The 16,077-nt window shown below is 47.3% G+C and overlaps 6 protein-coding genes across 6 annotated transcripts; 3 read left to right on the top strand and 3 right to left on the bottom strand.

The window, feature by feature from the left end:
- Nucleotides 1–241: 241 nt before the first annotated feature.
- N7518_001285 (uncharacterized protein) lies at nt 242–1,192 on the bottom strand (the record flags this gene model as incomplete). The annotated part of the gene is made up of 1 exon (XM_057182213.1): nt 242–1,192. One exon carries the CDS (start codon nt 1,190–1,192, stop codon nt 242–244), a length of 951 nt encoding a protein of 316 aa, XP_057043663.1.
- A 1,161-nt stretch (nt 1,193–2,353) lies between these two features.
- N7518_001286 (metallophosphoesterase family protein) lies at nt 2,354–3,796 on the top strand (the record flags this gene model as incomplete). Its single annotated transcript, XM_057182214.1, has 4 exons — nt 2,354–2,471; nt 2,521–2,975; nt 3,079–3,362; nt 3,454–3,796. 4 exons carry the CDS (start codon nt 2,354–2,356, stop codon nt 3,794–3,796), a joined length of 1,200 nt encoding a protein of 399 aa, XP_057043664.1.
- A 984-nt stretch (nt 3,797–4,780) lies between these two features.
- Nucleotides 4,781–5,690, bottom strand: N7518_001287 (uncharacterized protein; the record flags this gene model as incomplete). The annotated part of the gene is made up of 3 exons (XM_057182215.1): nt 4,781–4,916; nt 4,989–5,066; nt 5,128–5,690. The coding sequence occupies 3 exons, from the start codon at nt 5,688–5,690 to the stop codon at nt 4,781–4,783; spliced, it is 777 nt and encodes a 258-aa protein (XP_057043665.1).
- Nucleotides 5,691–8,741: 3,051 nt separating this feature from the next.
- On the top strand, nt 8,742–10,343 carry N7518_001288 (glycoside hydrolase family 76 protein; the record flags this gene model as incomplete). The annotated part of the gene is made up of 4 exons (XM_057182216.1): nt 8,742–8,841; nt 8,914–9,161; nt 9,233–9,682; nt 9,768–10,343. The coding sequence occupies 4 exons, from the start codon at nt 8,742–8,744 to the stop codon at nt 10,341–10,343; spliced, it is 1,374 nt and encodes a 457-aa protein (XP_057043666.1).
- Nucleotides 10,344–12,194: 1,851 nt separating this feature from the next.
- Nucleotides 12,195–13,394, bottom strand: N7518_001289 (FAD-dependent oxidoreductase; the record flags this gene model as incomplete). Its single annotated transcript, XM_057182217.1, has 3 exons — nt 12,195–12,522; nt 12,573–13,313; nt 13,366–13,394. 3 exons carry the CDS (start codon nt 13,392–13,394, stop codon nt 12,195–12,197), a joined length of 1,098 nt encoding a protein of 365 aa, XP_057043667.1.
- Nucleotides 13,395–13,854: 460 nt separating this feature from the next.
- Nucleotides 13,855–15,393, top strand: N7518_001290 (MFS transporter; the record flags this gene model as incomplete). Its single annotated transcript, XM_057182218.1, has 1 exon — nt 13,855–15,393. The coding sequence occupies one exon, from the start codon at nt 13,855–13,857 to the stop codon at nt 15,391–15,393; it is 1,539 nt and encodes a 512-aa protein (XP_057043668.1).
- Between the last annotated feature and the right edge of the window lie 684 nt (nt 15,394–16,077).

Below are 16,077 nucleotides of genomic sequence, written 5' to 3' on the forward strand. Positions count from 1 at the left end.
GCGCATCTAGGTGTATAAGGGGGGTTTTTTTTAGAAGCGATATGCAACCTTTCAACCTGAAAACAGAAAAAAAAAAAGATATCACGGAGCAATGGAGGGAATTGGAGACCAACCGACACGATCATGCAAGCGCAGTTATTCATAATGGCATTTGGCGTCTTGTTTGACTAGGAATGGAAATCCGTACATATGACCATGAACTCTCCTATGAATCTAACACAACACATAAGAGGATGATGTCCTAAAATTCCACAGAAACCGCCATAACCTTACCCCCTCTGGTACTCGTGTCATTAACAGGAAGCTTCGTCTCCCCACCAGTAGTGATATAAAGAACATTACGATCTCTCTGTGTGCGCCCAAAAGCCGCCGATGTAGCAGTCATCAAGTCCATTGAGCCCTTCAAACCCGCGATGACCTCATGATATCCATTAGGAAAGGCCCTAATAACCACATCATCAACAAGACCCGCCAGATACCCAACCCCATGCGGACCAATAGCGAAGTCATCAGCAAGTATATCATGGCTGATAACCTCATAAGGCCCCAAAGCACGACCGGTATGTGTATCAATTCGAACACGACAGAAAATATGCTTGGGGCTGTTGCTGTAGTACATATAATCGTTTACTATCTTCAATCCGTTAACCCCAAGCAACAAACCCATGTCATGATTTGCGGCCATTGTTTCGTGTTGGTGGATCACGCTGTACGTGCCGGTACGGATATCGAGACGCCATATAAGGCCGAGTTGGGAGTCGGTTATGGCGACTGCTTTTCCTTCGTCTAGAGCAGCTATGCCATTCAAATAGCCAGCGGGGAGTTTTGCGATAAGAATTGGCTCGGGCGTATTCTCATGGTGTTTGAGATCGACCGTCCAGACTGAGTTGGATGCAATGACTGCGTAGATATCTGGTGAGAGCTCTGTGATACCATCTGCGTCTTCGGCGCCGTCAAAGTGGTGGACCAAATGGGCTGAGCTGGGGCCTGATGGAATTGAAGGGTCAATTTCCCAGAGTTCTGCTGTGCTCAGCACTGCGACGAGGAGGTTGCCGTTGGGTCGGACTGCGATATTCTCGACCCAGGTCCCGTTAGGGAATCTGTGGATTTCGCGGAGATTGGGAGAGTGGGCGAGGCATAGAGTGTGGATGAATGTAAGCAGTAATAATATGGAGCCTAGTAGATTAGCCATCTGTGAAGGATGTGACACAACTATCTCAAACAACCAAGTATATGGGAATCATCATTGTCATATATAGAAAGTGGCAGAGACGCCAGTTTCCTATTTCGTGTTACGAAATAGGTAGGTTTCCTCGGAAACCGTAGCCATGTATGTACAAAGTGGTGCTTGGTAATACGCCCTTGGCTGCATTGGGCCCAGATGGTCATACAACGCGATTGGTAATATGCTCTTGGCTAAATTGCTGACAGCAGGGCGCTGATTTTACCACCGGCACTCCACTGCAGCCTGAATCAAGATAGTAAGTCTAGGCATCGAATAGTCCTAGGCCTAGATATAAGCGTCGATATCTGACATGTAAAGAAACAGCACGTCGCAGGAGGGGTCGTTGGGTGCCAAGTTAAAGTCCCAGCGTGGCAGGCTGATTTTCTTCTCTTGGCTTTTGCTGAGGCTTCTGCCTCGGGTTGACAAGGCCTTTTCTTCTCTCTCTTCGTCAGCTTTAACGGAGTAAAATAGATGTAAGAGGCCAAAGAAAAAAACGAACCCCGTCAATGTCACTCTTGCTGACTGTATTCGGATTTGAGGTTTGTCAATTTATGCTTTTTCCGGGTGCCTACCGAGTGGGTCGCAACTCATAAATATAATTGGCGGGCTAGCCTGAACTGCCAATGGCCAAAAGTTAAAACGTCAAGTCGGGACCCACTTCAGTAGTAAAAGTCATGACGTACAATAAGCAGCTGCATGATGCTAAAGCCTGATATTACATAGATACTTAGCATAGATATCTGCTTCTTGGCGCTTAAGGCTGCTGTCTTGGGGGTTTGAAAATTGCCGATGGAAGAGCCGTGGACGAATGATACTTATACCCTTAATCTCTTGTCATTCTAGGCGCGAAAAGCTGCACGCAAATGATAGTTACAACAGATAATTGGCAAAGGATTTGTCCATAGTGCGTCCTTGGTAACCAAGCCATGGATCACGCGAAATTTCAACTCTCCTCTCCTGCTGTGACTTAAGCGACGCCGTTTCTGCGAGGTTACATCTTACTATGCACAAATCCCTATGGTGCATTTCGTTAGTACCTTGGATACTGCTGGAAAATTGTGCCAAATTTGACAACACATGTTAAGAGACGAAAAGCCTTCTCCATTTTCTTCAGTTGACATAACGACAATGTCAATTCGCAGGCTGTCCGCGTACCAACGTCGTGCCAGAGACCAAAGATTGTTGCGATTGACTGAGAATGGCACGTTCCAAATATCAGTTTTTAGTGACTTGCATTTCGCTGAAGGTATGCTGACAGACTCTAACCGTTGCTTTGGGATACTAACTATGTAAAGACGATACAGCAGACAACAAGACCGCAGGGGTAATGGAATCCGTTCTTTCTTCAGAGAAAGTGCAACTCGTGGTACTTAATGGAGATTTAATCTCTGGTGAGGCCACTCAAAAGTCTAACTCGAGTCTTTATGTTGATCGGGTTGTTGCACCTCTACTCGACCGTGGTATACCATGGGCATCCACTTATGGGAATCATGACAGCGAGGTTAATCTTGATCCAGAAGAGGTATTTCGTCAAGAGACAAAATACCAAAACAGCCTAACCGAGAGAAGGGTTCTGGACCCCGCTGCCGGCATCACGAATTATTACCTGCCAATATTTCCACATGAGGCTTCGAATGACACTATCCCTGTATTTATCTTGTGGTTTTTTGACAGCCAAGGTGGCCATTATGCATTGACAGAGAATGAGGATGGCAAATCAACCACGAGACAGAATTGGGTAGATGTCACAGTAAGTACCACCAGGGGTTTCACATATTATCATGCTTGATCCAAAATTTGAATGCTTGGTCCAGGGATTTGGTGTTGAGCTTTCACATACTGACTTGTTGCAGGTCGTTCAATGGTTTAAAAAAGCCAACGCAAATATAACGTCCACCTACGGGCGAACAATCCCATCTCTAGCCTTCGTCCATATCCCAGTTCATGCAATGCGCGCATTCCAGAAATCCGGCGTCAGCCCAGTCAGGGAACCAGGAATCAACGGAGAACGAGTCCAGCAACAAGGCTATGATGCCGAGTCCGGCTACCATTCCCAAGACTTCCCATTTATAAGTGCTCTGTTGAACACCACGGGGTTAGCGGCAACTTTCAGTGGACATGACCACGATAATGACTGGTAAGGACCATACTGTGCTATACATTCTCTTCTCAGGTTGAAGTCAAAACGCAAAAACGTCTCATTTGACTAATAATAATTCTTTTCATAGGTGCTTCAAGTGGGATACTAAGCTTACTGGCCTCAATGTGACGGGAAATGGCATGAACATGTGCTACGGCCGGCATACGGGATATGGAGGGTATGGCGACTGGGCGCGTGGCGGAAGGCAGGTCTTGTTGGATAAGCGATCGCTTGGGGATGATATACAGACTTGGATTCGGATGGAAGATGGGTCAATTTCAGGCGATGTTCATCTCAATGCGACGTATGGCCAAGATCGATATGGGCTGGTGCAGAGGAGTTTCAGCGGGCAAAATGGTGGTCTTTCTCCATACTTAAATGTTCTCTATTTGTGGATTTGTATTTACTGGGCTTATATGCAGTTGAACTGATGGTCAATGATTCGGAGGACTCTATAAATCTGTTGAGTTGAGGGACTGGTCATGGTTGGCTCTTAGGGGATATGCGAGCGTGTACAATTTGTTGGAGTGACACAGTTTACCTTGCCCTGAGGACTAGCAAGGCCTGAAAACATCGGCTGGGAGTATAATGGAGAAAAAAGAAGATTGTAGCAAAGCTGTGAAATCTAGAGGCAGCTATTGGCGTCGGGATCGAATGCTTATTTATCATTGGGTGTTTTGTATTGTACGAAGTACATGTGTATCGGATAATGCCTGGTACTCGAGACCTTTCCCTTTCCGTTTTAGTGCTCACCCCTTGCCGCTTTTTGATCACTGAGTAAAACTGAGCACATCCCTGAGTATGGGTTTATCAGTACCTATAGCCACACCATCTTCCTCCGACAATTTCAGTCCCCTAGTGGGGACTGGGAAGTATGGTATTCTCCCCCTATCTCCTCATCATCTTACTACCTCCCAACAGTCCCTGACTCCCAAGGGACTCATCTCGCCCTCCCCCATGTATCGATGAAACAGTGCATGTTCTACGTGTGTACCTTAGCGAGTGCAGCTAACCCCGTCAACAATCAGACTGCACCATGGGTTATCGATACACGCTGACAAACTTCCCTGCCTGTTTCATATATGTCTTCGGTCTGGACGACCAACAGTCCGGTGTCTTGCAACTTGCGAGTTACAGGACGACGATATTACGTTGTCAAAGAGTGCCAAAGAGTAGCTTCGGAAATGTCATCTGATCATTTATGCTGAATGATTCTAAGGTGTTGTAAGTCTCCCATAGTATCAAGGGCTATCTTTAGCGGAAAGGCACTACAATTGTCTTATTGAAAGCACTAGTTCAGCGACAGATACATGCATACTAGGGTAGCTGGGCATCATGAACAACTCAAGAATACAATCCCATATGCGAAAGGCCATTCGACTGTCAAAGGAGCGATGTACGGAGATCCACATTGGTTACCAGGTCCAGTCCGAGCTATCAGTATACCAATCCAGCCTGTCAGATGGCTTTGCCAATCCCCATAACACGTAGGTCTCGTCTGAGAACGGCTCAGTGTCCATTGGATAGGCTCCTCGGAATCCGGAAATGTGCCTAAAAGTGATTAGCTCATCGCCATCGGCATTCATAGATTGGTTAGGTGAATAGAATGTCGGAACTACCTACATAACCTTGGTCACATCATCGTAGATAATCTTGCTCGGAGGGGTAAGTCCAGGTTGCCAAGAACACCTACTGAGTTCTCTTCGTTGTATTAGTATAGATAGTTCTCGAAGTTTTGGACGTGTAGGGGTTATGATCTTACTCATAGGCAGTACGAAAGGCGGAACGTAGTCGCTGGCGGTATTCAAAGTCGCGTTTCCAGAAAGTATAGTAGTCCACGGGCTCACCAGGCACCCGTTCCCACGCAACGTAGTTGATGTAACCACCAGGCACAAATTCTTCGACACCTTGCAACCCTTCCCCATATCCAAGCAATTTCGGTACTGCCATGCAGTTTTCGCGATCAAGAGATGCAAGCGCTTTGAGCTCCGTGTGGGTGCACTGGCTGACAGCCTGCTGGGCTCGGATTTCTGGAGCGCTAGAAAAGGTACCATCAAGAGGGATCTGCATATAGATCCGCATGAAGCCCTGCTGAGTAGGGTCTAGAAGGCTGTGACAAGAGAACTTAATGACGGCAAACGGAGGCCCTGGTTGTCGCTCATATTCCTCCTGGGTCATCGTTTGGTAATCTTCGGATAGTTTCTCGCCAAGAACGAACGTACGAGGGGGCGAGAGGGAAGGCTGGTCGAGTTCGATTTCAGTGCCGCCCAGGTGATCGAAATTTATCGAGGGGATCGTTACGACGAAGCCCCTAGAGCGAGACATTGCGACAAGGGAAAGGAGACGAAAGGTTGAGTAGCTTCATTGAGTAGCTTCAAGATTCAGAAGAAATGAAAACGCTCTGGTGAAGTTGGTAAACAAGCGGGTTGTAAAATTCAAGTGCTGAGCAGAGAGAAAAGAAGGCGTGGAGGTGATAAAGAAGTATTACGGATTATTGCCTAATGTCTTAGGTGTTAACCGTGGAACAATAACATCCATGGATAACCTTCCAAATTTCGCCAGCTCCAACCTATCAAGCCCACAAACGTTTTGGATGCAACACCCAGCTTTTATCAACCAACCGGACCGGAGTCAACTTGATCAACATCCCTTCACAACACTCCGGCGCTGATCTACTCTTACGGGATCCATCCCGGTTAGTGAGGTCTCAATTCGTCCACGGGTACCTAGGTAGGCAGCCCTGGAGGGCACCGGTTGTTGTTTTGTCCCAAGGTGACACCTTGAATATCTGCGAGGTATGCCTATCTCCGGCACAATGGTGACAACAAGTCACAATCCCCAGGTTATTCGCACTACCTGAATAGGGAAGTCCAGGGCTTCGCGGGAGGTGAAGTTGTATAGTGGGTCTCGACTATTTTCTCGTGTGCTTGGCATTAACCTTATGTGGTGTATAGATCCGACTTTGACTGACAGTGGTTTATGATCTGTTTTGGTACTAGTAATATGAGATCGAGTGCAGTATTGAAGTATTGTAGACTTTCTTCCAGCTACCTCCAAGTGATGTCAGGTGCCATCCATTACGTATGAGCTGACATCCATGACAGATCTTTTTCTACTAAACTACGTTGAGCATGAGAGTTTCCAACCAAGATTTGAAGGGTCGTAACCCTTTCAAGTAATTTTGACTCATAGCTGGACTATACTTGATGTTTCTTGAGAGTAATAACCTAGCTTCCATCTGAATTTCAAAATCTGCTCCTTTGAAACATTTCATCAAGCTTCATTGGTATATCCCTCCTATTACAACCTTACAACCAACTAGAACACAAAGGTTAGTGATTATTGGTTTAGATACGGGGGTATGGTGGCTAAAAAATATTCCCAGCTGCTTATCTCCACATCTCTAATTTACACAATCAACAAAACGCCATGGATTGTGCCCAGGACAAATCTGCGCCTCAGCATCCCGGCGTTGCTCAACTGGGAACATTCGCAAAGCTCCCGCTTGAACTTCGTTGGATGATATAGGAATATGTCTTCGATAAAATATATTCCACCCCTTTTACTTTAGCTATCTTGCGTTATAGTCGATCCCTCTATCAGGAGATATCAGACCATCTCTTTAAGGACTTTGAGCACGAGTTTCGAGTTACGGGCGGGCTGAGATTCAATTTTACTATTAGGCAAACACATAGCCATAGATGGGAATTGAAGAATATTGAAGCTGTTCGTAGCTATCTTTATTCCTTTCCTTAGAGAAGAATCGGAGGTAAAATGTTCTTGTAATCGGTATATTCTGACCTTCTACTGATCGTATAGATTTTAAAATTGGATTATTGAATTATAATAGCTATACATATCTTTCAATTTTAAATAAAACTTGACTAGTGGAGGTCGAACATATCGCGGAAAATGTTAATATTGAAGAGGGGTCCCTAGGATAGGGGCACCGACAGCCCTGCCTGCGAAACAGGTGTGAGAGCAGAGTCGCCACTGGGAGTAGTAGGGTGCTAGAGAGGAGAACACCATGGGGTGACTACCGAGAAGAGAGGTGGAAAGGTGTCTGCGTTGCTATCTAGGCCTCGGGAGTGCTTTCATGTCACATAGCCGCTTAGTCATCCTGCTCTGGAAACAACATTCGACCAGCTGTCGGTCGTGTACCTGTGCCTTGGCTGTTGAGAGCGAACCATATAAATGTTATTTAGAAAGGGGTGTTGTCTCGGCCGTAGGTTTCAGTCGCATAGCTCAAAGACTACGCCGGAGACAATAATAGTGATTCGGTAATTACTTTTCACAAACATTAACTCTTAACTATATAAATCTGTAAGTTGTGGTCGCTTATTTCCGTTTGCCTCGGTTTTCCGGGGGAGTTCACGATGACTCGCATGTCAGATCCTTGATTCCTCGGCGAGTCTCAAAAGACAAGTACAGAAACCAGTCTAGATGACCAAACCCATGTGAAACCCCTGGTTTTTCTCGAAACACAGCCCTTTCGATCGTCGAAAGAAGAAAACTGGCTCTCCCGCCTCTGACGTCAGAGACCCCTGGGCGGCCCCACTCTTTCTGCCCCGGGTCCACGGTTGTGATTTACCAAACGTCCGAAAACGGAAACATTCTAGGGCGTGAAGAGATCGCAATCAAATGAGGTTGAAGGACAAGATTATCTCAGGCTAAGATATCAATCACCTACCTTAGTAGCTAGGGACTGTCATACATAAGCTGGCGTGAAACGTATCTTGTAATATGTGCGTAAATCATTGAATCTAAAAGCCAAGAAGTCTAGGTTCCTTGGTTGGATCCGTCGAATAGCTTGTCTTGCCCTCTTTACACGCGTTGTATGGCTTGGCATATGCATGGTGACCGAGAAAGTGGGGAATTAAATAAGCCCTAGCCCATCCGAAAACAAAGACCCTATATTATTCGACATCATCTGTCGCTGATCTGTTGCTGATCTGTCGCTTTCACTCACTTTATCCCGTAATAATATGATAAATTGACCTGCTAATGCTTATCCTACCCAGCCATGAACTGCTTAGTTGACTGCACGCATACAAACGATATCGGGCTATACTCGGCTCAGCCAGTGGCGAACGATATGATAGATCTGCTAGTTGATCGTCGGTTAGGTCTTTGCGAAAACAACCAGCAAAATCTTGCTAATTACCCTCAACCCCCACAGAAAAGTGGATAAGGCCCTGAAACCTATTTTTAACATGGAACTTTTAGGCTGGGGGTCCTCTGCTCATACATCAATTATTGCGCCGCATCCCCAACCCCCAACCTCCTTTGACAAGCAAGGTCTCGCCCCAATTTTACTTCGAATCGCGAGCACTTCTCATTTTAGATTGATACCATCTATGATTGATCTAAGCCGAAATGCACTTGTCCGGAACATGGTCTATCCTTAATGGCCTCATCACAACACTCCTCTTTTCAACGTTAACGCCTGCGATCGAATTAGACATCAGCAATAAACGTACGTCACGGATAGTCGAAGTTATTTTCCGATAAAAGTTGTCATGGGACTGACTCCGCGATCATTGGACAGAATCAATCAAAGATGCCGCAAGTACGAGTGCTTACTCCATGTTGGGATGGTATGCTGGCAACGAAACTGGACAAATTCCTGGTTCTTTCCCTGAAAAATGGTGGGAAGGGTCTGCTCTTTTTCTCGCGTTGCTTCAATACTGGCACTTTACCGGTGACACGACCTATAACGCTTTGACGAGCCAAGGACTGGAGTGGCAATCGGGCGATAAGGGCGACTATATGCCCAGCAACTATAGTAGCTACCTGGTGAGCACCATACATCGACTCCGAAATATCGCGACGAATAACCAGTTCTCTGACTATTCTCGAATCTCTAGGGAAATGATGACCAAATGTTCTGGGGTCTCGCCGCTATGATGGCCGCCGAGCTGAAATTCCCTGATGTCCCGGGCCAATTCTCGTGGCTTTCGCTCGCACAAGGTGTATTTAATACCCAAACCGCTCGATGGGATACAACAACATGTGGTGGTGGTCTGCGTTGGCAGATATTCCCGTACCAGGACGGATACACCATGAAGAACTCCGTATCAAACGGCGGTCTGTTCCAGCTCGCTGCGCGCCTCGCCCGTTACACCAATCAAGACAAATACTCTAAATGGGCGGAGAAGATCTGGGACTGGTCTACTTCCTCACCGCTAGTGAACAACAAGACCTGGAATGTTGCCGACTCCACGCAAATGGCAAATGACTGCGCCGATGTTGGTAACTACCAGTGGAGCTACAACTACGGTACATACCTGATGGGTGCTGCCTACATGTATAATTATGTGAGTGGAACCTGGATATTCGCCATTTACCCATTACATGCGCCCAAATCTTCTATTTGCAGACATTAACACTCCACCTGTACAGACAAATGGAGATGAAAAGTGGAAGACCCCAGTAGACGGCCTCCTTGACAAAACCTTGAAAACCTTCTTCCCGACCGGCGGCATCTTCGAAGACACGACCTGTGAACCCACTAAGAAGTGCAATTTCAACGAGATCCTCTTCAAGGGCCTCACCTCGTCATGGCTTGCATTCACCGCGCTCTTAGTCCCCGATACCGCAGCGCAGATCAAACCCAAACTCGCGAGTTCCGCACAAGCTGCCGCGAAGTCCTGCACGGGAAACAACAACAACACGTGCGGCATCACTTGGTATCAAAACAAGTGGGACGGGACAACTGGAATGGAGCAAGAGATCAGCGCAACGAATGTCTTCCTTGCGAATATGATCAACTTTGACACCGGCACGTTTGGGCCCGTCACTTCCAAGACTGGCGGAAACAGCAGCAGTGATCCCAATGCGGGTGAAGGGAAAGGAGGAGGGGATGACGTTAAGGAGAAGCCTACTACGAGTGGGGATAAGGCCGGTGCCAGTATTCTGACCTTGATCTTTGTCTTTACTTGGGCTGGAGGCATGGTTTGGATGATGCTGGGTGCTTAATTTGGCGGTATATTTATTTAATTGGCATTTTTTTTAGAGGACTCGGAGTTCTGAAGGGGACTTAATAATGTTTGTACATACCATCTCGAAATCTTTTACTCACCTAAAGCAAAATAGGATACCCACAGGTGGATAGCGTTTGGAAACGGGGGAATGAACTTGAAGACCTAGAGTATGGAATAGATGTTGTATTCTAATACCCGGGCATAGAGAACTACACAAAATCACAGGAAGCCGAATTATGTAGACAGATAGATCGTAGATTTACCTAGATCATATCATGTCCATGAATGGCTCACACCAACACCATATCTCCTCTTTCTTTCTCTAGCTAGCTCAATTCATGATTTCCTTTCCCTTGTGCTTCTGATACGTACCCATTCCCCCAAAGCTCCTATCGCACCGAAAGACAAACTTTGGTCTCTAATGAGCGACGCCATATCACTATATCTATCTCTCCAACACCCCTCTATTACGGCACCACCAGCAAGACCATCAACCGAAGGGTATTTTTGAGATGCAAAGAGAGCATCCACTCGTCCTTCGTACTCATTATTCTCTGCCACGGATCTAAATGGCCCAGGGGACTTATAGGGCCAGTGGCCGGTCATGATCGTGTAAAAGACCGACCCGAGACTGAATATGTCAACAGAGGCTGTTGACACCCATGGTTTACATGGATTGAAAAACCCAGAGTCAGGGAGATGCCCACCATCTATATCACCACCATTTGTCGATCCTCCAAAGTCACATAGTAGGAGATTGAGCTTGCTCTTGGAATCAGAGTGTAATAGAAAATTGTCCGGTCGTAGATCGGAATGAATGACTCCCTTCTGGTGGATATAGTACACAGCTTCTGCTGCTTGATAACACCACTTCAAACGAAGATTTAGATCGATATCGTCATTATGCTGGTCAATGTAATCTTGTAGGTTACCATCTCTAGCCTCGTCGAAGAGTAGTCCACGCGGTTCCTCGGAGGTACCAATATAGCTGTAATAAAATGATATTAATATGTACATTCGATCGCGTAGTATGGCTGACATACCGTATTATGCTAGGGTGTGTCCCTAAGATATTGAAAAGTCGCTCTTCAACCTTGAAACTGTGCTTGATATCCTTGACAAAGGAGGCAGTATCTGCCGTATCGGAATTCCACCATGAATATCTAGGGCATTTGACAATCACCCCCGGTTTTAGTCTTACGATCAACGAAGTCGAACCTTGGGCCAAGGTTTTACCCAGAGAAGGTTCATAGATGACCGGATTGCCTATTTCACCTGGCAAAATAGCTTGATATTCTTCACTTGTTCCTAAGGTCTGGTTCTTCGTGACAGTTGGAGAATCATTTTCGGATATAGCGCGTCCACGGCTCTCAACATCGTCATTCTCTCCATGCGAGCACATGATTTCTGATAGGTGAGGGTAATACACGATAAAAAGGCCCAAAGAATGATGTAGAGAGTATCTGAGGACTTCATAAATAGCCGAGCGGATTTTCGAGTTTTCCAGAGGTGCGTCAACATTGTGGAAAGTACGAGGCGTGTTTGCAGCCAACTGGAAGGGGTATAGCGGTCATATGACCTATGAGTAAAGCAAACACATCAAACAAATAACTAGTTACAGGTCTCTTGTCCCGTTATTTTGTTAAACGACTTTGATAATGGTACTCGTAAGTTTGCCTAGCACGTCCAAGGTTAATAAGATATAGCATATCGGCTCCCTCATTACCACTGAACTATAACATTTCGAAGGCGAACTGTTAGGGCACCCTTGACACGAATGTAATAGCCATGGCTCGTGTATAACTTTTAAATGTATGTCCATCCAGCGAACTAGATATTGAAACCCTTAGATTGGCCGAGTATTTTGGTAGACGTCTGCTTCGTTATGTGTAGATCCAGAAAAGAACTCGTCAACCTTACCTGCCAATCCCCAGCTAATTTTGTACCCATTTGCGCCAGCACCGTAGCAAGATATCAAGGGAAGAGGGTTCCCTGGCTTCAAGGCAAAATGGAGTCCACCATGTCTCATAGGGCGCCGAGCAACGTAGACTTGTTTCACATCAAACCCATTGGTCGCAGCCAGTCCATCCGCCTGCTCGTCAATCATCTCGGGGCATAGATCTCTCACCCTTTTAAGAATGACCTCAGTTGAAGCATCGTCGATATCCTCAGACCTAACGAGTGTTAGCGTCACTCTAACCTCGGGGAATCACTCAAGACATACCAGTTATTAGGCTCCTTCGTGCCACCGATAACAGTCCCACCACCCAGAGGCCGGGGTATGATGACCGTAGAGGAACCATCACCCCAATGATGACTGATAGTTCTGTCACAGTAATTCGAGACGATGATGAACTGACCCCGCGAGGGGAAAGAGTCAGGATCATTAAACCCCCTTCCACTTGCATCGACAACAGCCGAAACGTGATCACTCTCATCCTGGGGTATATTCTCCCGATATATAGACACAGCCTGTTCTAGGTCTGTCAACTTTGCGCGAATGAACCGAGTCCCTTGCGCCTCTGCGCGTGTCTGTAACCACTTCAAATAAACCGGCGAGTTCAGGACCCAACTGCGATATGCAACACCTAGCTGGATAGATGGATGTTGAGGGGGGTCTTGGGTAGGGTCGAGAATCTGGAAGTCCGGCCATGTGGTGTAGCCATTCTCTTCTGCCAGGAATGAGGTCGCGTCGGCTGTATCGAAATATTCGACTGCGGGAATAAAATCCACCCCCGCTTCCGGGTGTTGTTTCGCGATCTCCTCGAATTCTTGGTAGGTTTGTCGCATCCAGGCCTGTTCTCTCCGTTCCTCGTCTGTTTTTGCGGGGGTGGGGCGGAAGTGTGCCCCTGCCCATGGGGAGGCGTAGTCAATGCCAACGTCACCGGGTAACTCTCTCGCGATGACGGTGATTTTCAAGTATTGGGATAGTTTGACTGCGATGCTGAGACCGATAACACCGGCTCTGTTGAATTGCCGTTAGTAGGCAGAAAAAGGAAAGTAGACTTGGCGCTCACCCGACGATGATAACATGGCCTTGACTCATGTTGATTGTTCTTTGTCTTTACGGTAGTCCAAGGTCTAATGATTGTTTTATGAATGAATCTATGCAATTGTCCAGGTTCAAATGTTGCGAAGTGAGTCATCTAAATTCTTCAGGGCTGACACGGCCGCGGGGGCAAGTCACACCGAACAGTCATATTGCGGAATTTGTGGCTGTCGAGGCGCAATCGAATCAAACCAGAATGGCTATAAACCACCTAGACATTGTTGTATAAGAGATTTTGTTGTGGACTGTGTTATGGTAACTTCGGCCTAGCAGCTGTGTGACATAGTTTAAAAAGCATACATAGTAGAATATGAGGAAAAATGTACAATGATCTCCTCAAAGATACATCGCCATTGCAATAAATGCGTTAAGCGCGACGCGAAAGCGGTGTGGATCTGAATGGATTCGCCATCCAACCCCCGAATTCACCCCCGCATCGCAGCTCCCACGTCTAGATATGGTCGCAATTACACAGACAGACAGCCAGCTCGACGCTGTAGACGAGGAGGCGAATCATGTAAACGAGACTACAGCTCTCCTAGGGACCAGCAAGACCAAGTATGCTGACGCGCGCACGTCAGACACACTGGACAGTTCGCCAGGGCCAGATAGCGACAGTGACGACGAGGAAAAGCCCTTGCCCAAGTTGCAGATTCTGCTACTCTGCTATGCGCGCGTAGTCGAGCCCCTGGCCTTCTTCTCCATCTTCCCCTATGTCAGCCAAATGGTACAGGACAACGGGGGCGTGGCAGACACGGACGTCGGCTTCTACAGCGGACTCATCGAGTCAATGTTCTCCCTAACGCAGGCTATTGTCATGATATTCTGGGGCCGAGCAGCCGACCACCTTGGACGCAAACCCGTCCTGGTATCCTCCTTGTTCGGCGTGACCGTGGCTACAGGCCTTTTTGGTCTCGCAAAGACCATACCGCAGATGATCATGTTTAGATGTCTTGCTGGGGTTTTTGCTGGGACCATCGTCACCATCCGCACAATGGTGGCCGAGCACAGCACGCCCAGTACGCAGGCCCGGGCGTTCAGCTGGTTCGCCTTCAGTGGGAACTTGGGCATCTTCCTGGGGCCTTTATTGGGCGGTGCACTTGCTGACCCAGTACGACAGTACCCTGGAGTTTTCGGAAATGTCAGCTTCTTCGAAAAATATCCCTACGTGCTTTCGAGCTTCGTGGTGGCGTTTATCGGAGCCACCGCTGCTGTATCTAGCGCCTGCTTTGTTGAAGAGACGTTGAAGAAGGAGCCGGTTGTCGTGGACCGCGATGGCGGGGAGGCGACATCCGATGCGCTGACCGAGAGCGGTGACCTATCGACATTGCAGCTTCTCAAATCCCCAGGGGTGGGTATGGTCCTATACACGTACGGCCATATCATGGTCCTCGCCTTCGCTTACACGGCCATCATTCCTGTCTTTTGGTTCACCCCCGTAAACCTCGGAGGGTACGACTTTACCCCTCTGCAAATTTCGTTGATGATGGGTCTAAACGGCGCCTCGCAGGCTGCATGGCTCCTCCTGGTGTTCCCCCCATTGCAAAGGAGGATAGGGTCGAACGGAGTGATACGTCTCTGCGCTTTGGCTTATCCGCTATTCTTCCTACTCTGCCCTCTTGGTAACGTACTTTTGCGGGTGGGCACAGATGGATCCGTTAAAGCCTTTTGGATTCTCTTGCCGCTCGGGCTGGCGATTGGATGCGGAGTCAGCATGAGCTTCACGGCGATCCAGCTCGTTCTGAATGACGTCTCACCCTCGCCGAGGGTATTAGGCACGCTGAACGCACTGGCCCTGACTGGTTCTTGTACGTTGAGGGCCTTCTGTCCTGCCCTCTTCACCAGCCTCTTCGCTCTGGGGGCGAGGACACAGCTAGCTGGAGGCCATGCGATCTGGATACTCCTGCTCATGCTTGCTTCAGGATTATCTGTCACAGCAAAATATCTACCAGAGCCCCGGGCCACGTGCAAGCACCGCAACAGCCAGGCGAGGTGAGGATGGTTCGATTAGCTGAATTCACAGCACGATCAAGACTTCCCAGCGCGCACCTTTTGGAGGAAAGCCGCTTTTTCGCATAGAATCTAAAATTTGCAATTATCTCCAAAATTTGTCATGCTCGATGATGCCTGTTTATACAGAGAAAATTCACATGTACGCATTATTTCTTTTACCGATTCGTACCCCGTACATATAACATATTAGAGTATATCCTTTTAGAAGGTTAAAGATCGACAAAACGATTATTTATGAAAGATCCAAAGGAACATCGGTGTGTTAATCTAACGTCTTTTAACTATATCATCTAGACCTAAGTCTACCGGATGCAGCTCACCACTACCAGATGGTGGTGTTTCGTCTCAGCTTGAATATCATCGCGAGAACCACTTTTATTACGCTTGGACCTCGGTAATACAGTCTCTATTAAACTTTTGGAACTTCCAAATCATGGTCTGATCTAGAAGGGTTTCAATGTCACTATTCGATGCTGTTGCCCTCGATAATGAATTTGGAAAGGGATGTCTCATTCCATCGCCCGAGAACCCATCGAATCATCCATCCATTTTGTTATATGTCTTCTGTTTCCGCAAATCCGTCCATGCTGTTGGCTGTTGTGCCATGTCTCGGAAATCTCAATGGTTTTCTTGGCATCGAGGACCTTGAGAGGGTAGGGCTGGGCAG

Source organism: Penicillium psychrosexuale, assembly GCF_028828465.1.
Source record: "Penicillium psychrosexuale strain IBT 29551 chromosome Unknown utg000002l, whole genome shotgun sequence".
Taxonomy (NCBI): Eukaryota; Fungi; Ascomycota; class Eurotiomycetes; order Eurotiales; family Aspergillaceae; genus Penicillium; species Penicillium psychrosexuale.